The 11799-nt window shown below is 31.1% G+C and overlaps 3 protein-coding genes across 7 annotated transcripts; 1 reads left to right on the top strand and 2 right to left on the bottom strand.

Annotated features, from left to right (window-relative positions):
• LOC114169683 (pentatricopeptide repeat-containing protein At2g27800, mitochondrial-like) lies at positions 1-3949 on the top strand. 5 transcript variants are annotated; one of them, XR_003600988.1, is made up of 3 exons: positions 1-188; positions 727-2893; positions 3562-3931. XR_003600988.1 is itself a non-coding variant. In XM_028054946.1 (2 exons), exon 2 carries the CDS (start codon positions 800-802, stop codon positions 2135-2137), a length of 1338 nt encoding a protein of 445 aa, XP_027910747.1. In that variant the 5' UTR covers positions 1-188; positions 713-799; the 3' UTR covers positions 2138-3949. The 5 variants fall into 5 exon arrangements, 2 of the variants coding, with proteins under 2 accessions (XP_027910747.1, XP_027910746.1); XR_003600987.1 differs by having other exon boundaries at positions 3570-3931; XR_003600989.1 differs by having other exon boundaries at positions 727-2873; positions 3570-3931.
• A 1871-nt stretch (positions 3950-5820) lies between these two features.
• Positions 5821-6446, bottom strand: LOC114170069. The gene is made up of 2 exons (XM_028055547.1): positions 6288-6446; positions 5821-6200 (listed from the first exon to the last, which is right to left on the bottom strand). Exons 1-2 carry the CDS (start codon positions 6362-6364, stop codon positions 5987-5989), a joined length of 291 nt encoding a protein of 96 aa, XP_027911348.1. The 5' UTR covers positions 6365-6446; the 3' UTR covers positions 5821-5986.
• Positions 6447-9031: 2585 nt separating this feature from the next.
• Positions 9032-11695, bottom strand: LOC114169134 (vicilin-like seed storage protein At2g28490). Its single transcript, XM_028054173.1, has 5 exons — positions 11386-11695; positions 10664-10845; positions 10492-10572; positions 9937-10344; positions 9032-9599 (listed from the first exon to the last, which is right to left on the bottom strand). Exons 1-5 carry the CDS (start codon positions 11660-11662, stop codon positions 9213-9215), a joined length of 1335 nt encoding a protein of 444 aa, XP_027909974.1. The 5' UTR covers positions 11663-11695; the 3' UTR covers positions 9032-9212.
• Between the last annotated feature and the right edge of the window lie 104 nt (positions 11696-11799).

An 11799-nucleotide genomic window follows, 5' to 3' on the forward strand; every position in this document is an offset into this window, starting at 1 on the left:
CCCAATCCACGCGCCAATTTCAGCAAAGGACAGACCTCCACGCGCAGGGCAAATTCCTGACCACCCGTCCATCTCGAGAGAAGAGACGCGAAGCGGCGACGTCAGAACCCTTGTCCGCCGCTGTTGTCTCCGGCGAGGCTTCCCGGAGTTGATGCTACCTGAACCCGAGCTCCGTTGGTGCTGTTCTGGTAATTTGAAACCTCATTTACGCTCTGCTTTGATTTTGGGGCTCAATCAATGTGTTGTAAATTGGGTCTGCTCTGTTATGTGGTTTTGAGTGTGCTCCGTTCCGGCAAAGAATTGTATATATTTTACCGAAGACAAGAAGACAAAATTGTGAAGAATTCTTTTTTATTTTTTCATAAAATTTTGTTAATAAAATTTAAATTAAATATACTTGGGCCATGAATTTTAGGTTGGTTTTGGACGTTTAATATCCATAGTTGATTATCATTCGGGTTTTGTACGTTTAATATCATCTTTGAACCTTGAGTCCTCAGTTTGATGAGTCTACCATCTTCTAGTATCGGAGCTTTACTTTTTCTCACACGATCTTTATGTTGTGATTGATTATACTATTACTGAATACTTCGTGGACAATGCAATTCCATAGTTGGATAATGTTTGCCAATAATAATTTATATGTGCTTGCACATACTCGCTCTGCAGATTATATAAAATCCTAATTCATTTGGTTAACAATCTAACATAGGTTGTGACCAACAGGTGTCAGCGGTTTGATTAAGGTTGTTACAGCAAGCAAGTAAGAACTACCCAACCACACTCACTTTTGCCTTCGATGCTTAAAAATCAAGGTATGTTCTCATTGACAAGAAATTGCTTAAAATATCGTACTACCTACTTCAGGAGGAATATCCCAAATGAAACCATACTCTCCACACTCTCATTTTGCCACAAATTTCATGACCCCAATGAGAAAAATTTACCCAAGATTGTTTTTTTTTATCACACCCACAAATTTGACCGCTTTTCATTCCAAATCAACAGTAGTTGCATTCAATTCCCTGTTCCATTTGCACCCTTTAATTCACCCTATTCAACTAATGCTCCTTCGAGATCTTACCGAAGACGAGCTAGAAATAGGTTGTTGAAGTCCAGCAAGCCTACCTTAGACCAAGCCCAATTTCAGTTGGCACTGTCCCAACTTCCCCCAAGGTTCACTACCGAAGAACTGTGCACTGTGATTGGTCGACAAGATAATCCCTTGGTTTGCTTAGAACTATTTCACTGGGCATCTCAACAGCCACGATTTCAGCACGATGTGTCCACGTTTCATGTCACCATAAAGAAGCTTGGTACGGCAAAGATGTTCCAAGAAATGGATGACATTGTGAACCAAGTGATTGCAGTTCCTTTAATTGGTTCAGAGGCATTGTTCAACACAGTTATATATTATTTCACTCAGGCACGGAAGCTTACTAGAGCTGTCAATGTGTTTAAGCACATGAAAAATAAAAGGAATTTAATTTGCTGTTATAGGCCTTCTATTAGAACCTATAATATTCTTTTTGCTGCATTTTTGGGTAGAGGAAGCAACTCCTATATAAACCATGTGTATATGGAAACAATTAGATGTCTGTTTAGGCAAATGGTCAATGATGGGATCAAGCCTGATATTTTTTCATTGAATTCTATGATCAAAGGTTACGTGCTATCTCTTCATGTTAATGATGCATTGAGGATATTTCATCAAATGGGTGTGGTTTATGATTGTCAACCCAATGCGTTGACATATGATTGCTTGATTCACGGCTTGTGTTCCCAGGGCAGAACAAATAATGCCAAAGAGTTATTTAATGAAATGAAGACCAAAGGTTTTGTTCCTGGTAGTAAATCTTATAATTCGCTTGTCAACTCTTTGGCGCTTGGTGGAGAGATTGGGGAAGCAGTAAATTATCTGTGGGAGATGACTGATAAGCAAAGGTCACCTGATTTTATTACATATAGGACTGTACTGGATGAGATATGTAGACAAGGAACAATTCAGGAGGGCATGAGTTTTTTACAGGAGTTGCAAGAAAAGGACCTTGTAGATGGGCATGCTTACAGGAAGCTTCTGTATGTGCTTGAGGATGACTATGGGTATTCGGGAAGCAGAAACATGGGAATTGAGTGAGCGGAATTGACTCAGGCACTGTGAATTCCCTTTCTCCTATCAGTGTAGTTGGCTGTTTCCTTAGTTTGAAAGCCAAGAGTTATTTTAAAATGCATGCTATGTGCCAATCATCGTCTCTTTTTGATGTGACATGTATTATATACTAAAGCACATCCAAATCAAGGTGCAAAGCCTTTGTGTGACTACCAGTTTTGATCATGTGGACTATTCTTCTGATATCAGAATAGGCTTTTCAGAAGGAGTATCGATGGTGGGAGTTATTGATGAGGTTTGGTTTTCATTAACAGAGAATGACCGCAATCCTATACTAATTGGCACAAAGACTCGTTCTCGAGATAATCTTCCCACTGAACCATAGGAAGAAATGGAAGTTTCGCTTATTCTTCTGCCCTTTCATTTCATTACGTTGGATATGAAATGACATCTTAATTTGTTCTATATGGTGATCTTATTTTTAGCAGTCTTCAATTGATATGGAACAAGTATTTGTGGGAGAATTTGGTTGCTGATGATTTCCCGTCTAATTTATTTTAAACTTATTTTGGTTTAAACCCTTCAACATAATCAATTTGAAGATCTAAAATCGACTGGTACTGATTTTGGATTGTCTGCCTTGGTAAGTGCTGGATATGTGTGTTTGACCATAGAATCAATGTTGCCAACCAAAGGGAACATCTTATTCCACTCCTATCCAGTATGCAGACTCGTCAAACACAACCAAACATCTATTTTGAAGGTGCATTTGGTTTTAGACATGTATGTTTTTATTTTACTTTATGATAATAATGATGATTTGTCATTTTGTTGAACATTATTCATTCCTTCAAGCTTTCTACTGTTTTATTTATTTTATTTGAACCATAATTTTTTGTGTGTACATTATTTCTGTGTTTTGACCTTCTGTTTTACTTAGTAAGCCTGTTACTTGTGTTGCGTTTACCTTTTGTGAAACAGGAAGCCCAACAATATAAAATTTTGTACATTGGGCTTTACCTACTCACAAAATTTTGTGAAACAGGAAGTCTAACAATATAAAATGTTAGACTCCACTTGTGTCTATTGCTTTATGAAAATATCTTTTGTTCTTATTTGATACTTTAAAAGCCATTTGGAATTTTTAAACATTTCATGAGCAAAGGGTATGTAACGCAATTTAGTTCATAGATAATTATACAGCTTGTTGTTTGATTCACAGAGGAACATTGCAGTGTTGTTTGATTCATGAAACGTACCTTGTTGTTCACAGAATCTTAATAATTATATAGCTTTTTTATTCTTTTATCACACAGAAAACTGAGTTGGCATACATGATGAAGTTATATAATGCATTCATGAAAACAACTATTTTCTTCACTGATTGAAATTTCTAACAACCTTACATCATATGATTAATCTCTAATTTATTTTCTTCCTCAATTTTTGAGTTCTGAAGATGGCATATGAATTGAACGATATTTTAAGTGGTGTTATCAGCTTAACAACATGGGAAAAGGTCATGTCTGCATATGGAGGAGAACCAGAGTCTTTCCTTAACAATGCTGTCACACCAATATAAGAAAGGTACTATACAAAACTTAGAACCAAACCAAAACCAGATGTCAAGAATGATCTTGATAGGTCACCTAGTAAAACAAGAGAAGAAAAAGAGAGAAAAGAGGGATGAAGAAGAACCAGAGGTGATTATGAGATTCTCAGATGCATTATACTTCAGATTTTGTATCAGCAAATTTGAACCATTAAACTAAAGTTATATTTTGTTTCTCAAACATCTGTTGTTAATCATAATTATATATAGATACTGCTGTTTATTTACATTGTATGACGTGAAATTTGCTTCGTAATTCTATCTTGAGAGACTGCTTGGTTAATTTAGTGCTAACTCCAACGATGTTTTCATTCCCAGAACTATCATAGTACAATGGTTATTTTTCTGTGGCATGACCTAAAGTCTATATAGTACTCTCTAGCTTCAAATGTGGCTGTTTATCTTGTTCCACACATTAAGGATTTGAAATAGTTTATGTTAAAGACTGATTTACTTTGATGTTTTTGATGAGTGATTAGTTATTATCATTTATCATGATTTGGATATCAGCTTATGAAATTTTGGATGATGTTATTTAAGAATTGTTGTGTAAAGAAGTTAAATATACATGTAAACTATTGTTTTATTAATTAATTAATGAATCATGCATGTTTAATAATTAGATAAATATTTATTTTGTATTTATTTAATTTATGTCCTAGTTTTTCTTATTTATTTTTAAGTATTAATAATAAAATAAATAAATAATTTATAAGTTGTTTTCTCATTTAAAAATAATATGAAAATAAAAGTCATATAGTTTTTAAAATTTATTATAAAAAATTTCTTGCGGATTTTTTTTTTCAAAATTATTAGTAGAAAATCAATTTCATTTAACAGGAAAAAGGTAACTGGGAGTACTTGCTGTCTTAAAATTTTTTTTTTCAAAAAAAATTGTAATGAGTTTTAGTTTTGCATAAAAGATTCAGCAATTTTTTTTTCACAGAAAATATTGTAAATTTTTGAATTCTATGATAAATATTACTTTAAAAAAATTATCTGCTAATTAAAATTTATAGAAAAAATAATAACACATTTTCATGCAAATTTTACAAATAATTAGCAGAAAATACAAATAATGAAAAATTCTAATAATCAACAATCAACAGTGATTTTTAATATGAATATTCATTACACATTATAAAAGCAAAAAATTTGAATTTTATTTAAAATAACTTGATATTATCTTAAAATTTATTTAGGTACTCTCTAGCTTGTAACTTTGATTTTCTTTTTCTCCTTTCATTGCATACAATACATTCATTATTTAAATTAACTATCAAACTCAAACACGATGTTTCCCGTGAATCTTAGAATTATCACACTAAATAATTTTATTATCAAATAATATGTTTGATGCATAAAATAAAGAAATTTAACTGCTTCTCAGTAGAAAACTGTTTACATAACCAAAAATTGGATGTGTGAAAATACATTTTATATACATTCGGATATACATATGGAAATGCATTTATCCCAATCTTACTAATTCATTTTTCAATCACCTGTTATATTTCTAAGCTATAACATATAACACAACAAGCCAATTATAGAGGTAAAAATATACAAATGGGTCCATATTTTCACATAGTTAAACAAAATAAAGAAAAATATAAGCATAGGAAGAAAAATAAAAAACAAAAGCACTAACATGGTGCAATTTCTTTTTAAATTTACCAAAATGAAGTAAATTTAAATAAAAAAATACAAAAATAACATGTCAACTTACTAGAATTTCAATGTATTATATTTTTTTTTAATTTTAATTGACATCGTACCAATTTAATATAATAAATTTGACATAACTGTATTACATTATAATTTTTTTAAAATTTTAATTAAGATCATGTTTAAATTGACACTGTTTTTCAGTCTTACCACCAAATGACTTTTCTAAAACTATGATATTTTTATAAAATTTTTTATGATAAAATTTGTTTTTAATACACACTAAACATTGTTTTTTAAATCATATTACAAAACTTTGTTAAAAATTAATTTTCCCTTTAAAATTACACCATTACGTAATTTTGCACCAAAATGGTGCTTTTGCCCAAGAAAAAACAACCTAGTTTAAGATTTACTTCTAACATGACTATGACATACCGGTAAAAATCAAATTCATATCTGATACATGTTGTAGTTTGATAATCAACATTTTTGGAAGCACAAATAAAAAAACACGAGATCAATCCAACAGGGATACATAACAGAATTCCGAAACAACAGTGGTAATAATCTGAGTGAAGAACAGATAATTAAGGTTATGCAGCTTTTGCTGTGAAACCAAGGTGAGTACAGAACAGATCATGAAGGATGATATGAGCAAGATCTCCATATTGTTCAGCCATGATCAGAGAAGAGGTTTGAAAGTTTGTGATGATATTAAGGGTACCCTTTTGTTCAATCTTTCCATGCACACCCACTGATCTCTGCTTCTTCTTCATCTTCTTCCTCCTTCTGTCATGATCTGCTATTCTGCACCACCAAAAAGTTATTAAGATCATGAATCAGAGAAAAAAAAAAGTGGGATCATAGAGTTTAGAAGGGTTGAAGTTAAGATACTCCTTAGAGAAAGAAAGAGGGTTAGTGATTCCAGAGAGACATAGTGGAACTCCATGAAGGTTTAGCATGAACTGCATTTTCTGATTGGATTTCAGAGAGAGACTGAAAGAGAGAGAGAGAGAGAGTGTGAGAGAAATAAATAATAATGACAAAAGTTTATAGTTGTAAGCATTTGTGTGACGTCTCTATTCTCTTCTCCACACGGTGTCTTTTTTTTTTTTTTTTAAAAAGGAAAAAAAAACTGAGTATATTACTATTTTATTAATTCGAATTTGGATAATTCAATAATGGCAGTTTCTCCTGTACTTCTTCCATAACCTTATTCCTCTATTTTCATTTTTTTTTCTCATTTTCAAAAAAATATTTTTTATTTTTTAATTGTATATTTAGAAGTTAAAATAATTTAGATTGTGTAATCTGGAAATTAAAAATAAGTTTTGAATTACGCTATTAAAAAGTTTTTGAATTAGAATTGAATAATTCAGATGTAAAATTTAAAATTACATAATACGGTGAATTGAAAAGTAATAATTAGCATTACCATCACTAGGAAAAGAAGAGACAAAGTTAATTTGAACTTATTTTAAAATTTAAACTATAGTTTTCAATTCACTGATAATTTTGTCTAATGTTTAGTATTCACAGCAAGGTTAAATATTTAACTTTTGGAGAAAAATAATTCAAAATTTTATCATATAAAAAGTAAACAAGTCTCCCATAAACAATTTTCCTCCAAAGTTAAGGTTCCATTTGTAAATATATATTAAACAGGTAAATCATTAAACATAAAATTTTAAACGACAATAAAATATTAATAATTCAAAAATAGAAATGCAAGATTGAAAATCTTATATTTAATATTTATCATCGTTATACCTATAAAATAAAATTTACTAAGCTGAAGTCGTTTTCAAATTTTAAATCGTAGTTAGTTAAGGATGCATTTTTCTTATTTTTAGCATTTATAGTAAATCTAAATTCATTTAATAGAAAAATTAATACTGAAAGTATTTAATTCAGACTAATTTATTTTTTTATTCGAATAAATTTAATTTAATTAAAAAATTGAATTATCAAATGAAAATGTCACATTGAAAATTAATAATTTGCACTTATAACTATTGATCAATATAAAAAATACATTTTATCTTTTCAATAACATTAAATGAAAATTACTGTTGGAAGTTCCAAATCCATTTCTTAACAATTATATTTAATTTTTTTTCTTCTTTTATAAATTAAGTATTTTCATAGTGATTTCTTTCACATTTTAAATTAGGAATGTTAAAACTATTTTATTTTCTCCTTATGCTTAATTTGCTTTATACATGTTCAAATTTTAATTTTAAATTAGTATTATTTACTAATTTTTTTAGGTCTTGATTTTTTTTCTTTAAAATGTAAAATATAATTTGAAAAGAGTAAAAACAAAATTTTACGATATATTTAGAATTCTTATTTTATATACTATAATGTTTGTCCAATAAAACAAGCACAAAATTTAATCTTGTCTCTGTTCTTGTAAAACTTTGAAAATTTTCATTTTCATATGTTACAGTGAGTTGTTTTATAAATGTAAAAAAATTATTATGCCTAACAAAAACAACAAGAAAATACAAGACCTAATTGAAAACATGTCGCAACACGTTTTTCTTAATCTTTTCACATATTGTTGTGTTTTATGAATTCTTAAATTTATTTATAATAAAAATTTCCAGAATTTAAGATAGTTAAAATATATTTATTTTTATTATGCTTAAAATTTCTTTTAATTATTATAAATTTATATTTACCACTTCTCTAACAAAAATTGACCTCATCCACTCATTATTTTAAAAATATTTTTGATCCAATGATTATAAATAAATAGTGGTTCACCCATGCACCACGTATCAACCTCACGCATTCCAATGCCGTAACACATCACGTGCTTCTCATCTTCAATTCGTCATGTCTTTTTCTTTATTTTTATATTTCCTATTTTAACCCATTACTTCAATTTTTTTAAAATAAATTTTACAACATAATTGACCAGGCAGAAAAATATTATAATATTTAAAAAAAATTAAATGTCTTTTCTATCATACATTTCTTTTTTTAAGTTTATCTACTAAACTTTTATTTCATGGAAAAGATTATTTGACATTCGCCATCACCATTTGAAAAAATAGTAAAAATTGTAATTTCTTAAATAATAAGAAAAAATTGTAAAAATTCAACTGTTAAGAAATCACTTTCCAAAAATAGTGTCAAACCAAAAAAGAAAAAAAAAAATAGTGTCAAACTACTTCCATTATTTAGGACACGTTGAAATAGGAAAAAAGTTGTGTACTGTCATCTTTATTAGAATCAAAAGCTGAATTATGCAGGAGCAGGAACAGAAGAAAAACCAGCTCTTTCAGAAAGCACACGTGAAGAATTGAAATCAATGCAGAAGGGAATTTGATAACACCAAACTAACATATCTCAATCAAACAAACACAACACAAAATTAAACTAAACTGATATTTTAAAAATTAAATTTTGATAATTTTTAAAAAAAATATGAATTGGATATTATAGCACTACTGGAAGTAGGTTTGAAAAATGTTCTTTTTAATTACTAAATTTTAACTATTTTCTTTTTAATAACTTCTTTTTATAATATTTAATGTCATTTTTTTAATAATTTTTCATTTTTATATTTTTAATTTTTCAAAATCAATCAAAAAATAACATTTGATGTTATAAAAAGATTTGTCAAAATTTAATAATAAAAGAATTTAGTATTCATAATATGATTGTGCAGCAAATAATCTGTTAAAAAACATTCAAAACCATATCATTAGCCAAAAAGCTGCTAATAGCCTTTAACAGCATGTGTACCTTCTCTTCTTTTTCTTCTTGTTTCTTTTGTTCTTGTTCCAACTTCTTCCACCATAGATCTTATGGTGTTGCAGACCATGTTGACGGAAAGATGAGAAGGTCGTCCTGAGGATCAAGGGCACGCCGCAAAGTGTCTACACTCACCCCAAGCGCCGCCGCAAGCTGAGGCCCTTGCATGGTCCTAAGAATGGATACAGAACCAGCCAGAAACAGTGGCTTCTTCTCTCTGGCAGAGGTGGAGAAGCCAAACAACTCTAAGGCTCCATCATTTGATGCTATTTGACACAAAGGGAAGGATTTTGGAACAACAAACACATCCCCTTCTTTGATTTCTGTGCTAATTGCTTTGCTTCCATTTGGATACACTATATGAACCTCACCACACCCCTTCACCACTATGCTATACTCAGTTGCCCTTGGATTCACATGAGGTCCCAACATGGATCCCTGTTCATCAAAAGTGGATCTCACAACATCTCAATTAACCTACATCAATTCTTAGGACAAAACATTTCTATAGTACTATATAAGTATCTTTGTGTTGTTCTCCAATACTGCATTCTGCATTCTCATTGGAGAACAATCAAAGTACTTGGAGGAATTGAGTTGAGTTTTATAGATATTCAAATCCTAAACTAATCCAAAATTTGAAATTTGTTACTAAAGAATGTCAATAACTATAAATTTGGATTCTTTACTACTGGATTTTGTGTGTTATCATCCTCTACATTTTGAAGATAGATATCAATGTATTTTGAAGTTACTGGAGGACTCGTATGCATACCGCTTTGAGATAGACATAGAAAAGGCCAATGTCAGGATTGGTGAGTGGAGGATACTGCACTGCATCCAGTGTCTTGCTCCAACCATAATCGTTTCTGAAATCAGTTTTTTTGTCATAGAGATTTGTTGCCTTGCTCCAATCAACACTGTTTTTGCTCTCTCTCTTCTCATTCACCTTGCCAAATACAGTGTCCAAGAGTTTTCCCCATGCACTACTTGTTTGTTGCTCCTCTTCTTTTTCTTCTTCTTCTTCTTGGTCATGCAGCATTTTCTTCTGGTGTTGCTCTTTTTCTTCCTTCTTCAGTTGAAGGAATTTAGTCCCTAAGCTAGGTACATCAGAATCATCCATGTACATGATTGCCCCATCTAGTTCCTTATAAAAGACACTCTCAACCTCCATTCTTGATTCCTATAATGACAATTGATTAAGGAAATTTATTAGTATTTCTGTGTATTGTTCTGGTTTTATATAATACAAAAATGCTATGAGATATATCACTATAGAATACAATAGAGTTTCAAGAATAGTTGTGTCATCATGACTGTATCAGCTTACATTACATGCAGTTTCGAGAATAGCTGGTGCGAATTCAGAAAGCAGTGAGTGTGAATTGGCTCCTCCACCAATATAGAAAGACTGCATGCATGGCCAAGGTAAATTGAAGAATGTAAAAGCTCATTCACAACAAATCCAAAATGAAAATAAAGTGAATGATGTGAAATTGTACATGGAAGGTATCTAATCCCAAGCTTGTGGAAGGGTCAATGCTATAGATGATGTGAAGTCTCTCACCTTCCTCTTTGTTCACAAAATAAAATGCTGAACCTGATGGAATCACATACACATCCCCTTCCTTCAATCTCATTTCCACCACTTCATCATCATATATGAATCCCAAATTTGCTTCCCCTGCAAAAAATTTCAAACTTTTTTATGCATTTTTCGATCTAATTTAGAGCATAATCAAAGTAGTTTAACTAAATAGTCTCACAGCTGCCATACATTCTAATATGAAATTTTGAGATGATATTAATGATCTCTTACACTAATAATTTACATATGATTCTTTCGAGTCGACTCAAGTCTAAATTCATCTAACAATATCCTTAGAAAATAATGACCGCGTTTTCGAAATATCGTCTGATTCAGAGCCTATAACTCCACGGTTTTGTCAATAAGTCGGATGTACCAGACTTATCGGATATACCAGAACGGTGAAACTTATTGAATAATGAGATTTATTGGATGTACAAAGGTGAGACTTATTACATGTACCAGAACGGAACGATTAATTTAAAAGGGTTCTGTCCTTACCACACATACTATTAATCTCCAAAATGAAATCTTTCTCAAACTTATAATCAGATTACCAAAAAGGGTTATTGACATTTACATGGTTTTCCTGTTTTAGGATGAAAAAATGTGGGATTTGAGAGATGATGGTAATACCTTTATGGATGAATATGATGAGATTGGAGTCAAGGTAGTGAGGGACGAACAAGGACTTTGGTTGCATAGTGATGAAGCCAATGTGCATGTGTCTATCCAAAAACCTCCTGCAACCACTTTGGGTTTTCAGCACATGCATTTCCCCTGCATCGGTCTTCACCACTGTCTTGGGGTTATGCATGAAGAACAAGTTGTGTTCTTCACCTTCAGGGATGGCCATTGCTCCATGGCAGAGAAGAACTGAGAAGAAGAGCAAAAGGGTAGTTGTGTTTTCCATTACACATGCAATTTGAGTGGAGGATGAAAGAAAGAGGTGGTTTTATGAAGGGAGTGTGAAGAAAATACAGAGACACACGTGTCATCCTTGTGGAGCTCGGAGGGTTTGCTGGCGATGTAATGTGCAGACAACTTGAG

This window comes from Vigna unguiculata, chromosome 11, assembly GCF_004118075.2.
Source record: "Vigna unguiculata cultivar IT97K-499-35 chromosome 11, ASM411807v1, whole genome shotgun sequence".
Classification (NCBI taxonomy): Eukaryota; Viridiplantae; Streptophyta; class Magnoliopsida; order Fabales; family Fabaceae; genus Vigna; species Vigna unguiculata.

Coding starts and splice junctions, on each gene's coding strand:
- LOC114169134 (XM_028054173.1), bottom strand. CDS start 11,662: ATGGAAAACACAACTACCCTTTTGCTCTTCTTCTCAGTTCTTCTCTGC. Junction 10,846..11,385: donor CATCATATTCATCCATAAAG/GTATTACCATCA, acceptor AATTTTTTGCAG/GGGAAGCAAATTTGGGATTC. Junction 9,600..9,936: donor TCTATGTCTATCTCAAAGCG/GTATGCATACGA, acceptor TTTGATGAACAG/GGATCCATGTTGGGACCTCA.
- LOC114169683 (XM_028054946.1), top strand. CDS start 800: ATGCTTAAAAATCAAGGTATGTTCTCATTGACAAGAAATTGCTTAAAA.
- LOC114170069 (XM_028055547.1), bottom strand. CDS start 6,364: ATGCAGTTCATGCTAAACCTTCATGGAGTTCCACTATGTCTCTCTGGA. Junction 6,201..6,287: donor CCTCTTTCTTTCTCTAAGGA/GTATCTTAACTT, acceptor TTGGTGGTGCAG/AATAGCAGATCATGACAGAA.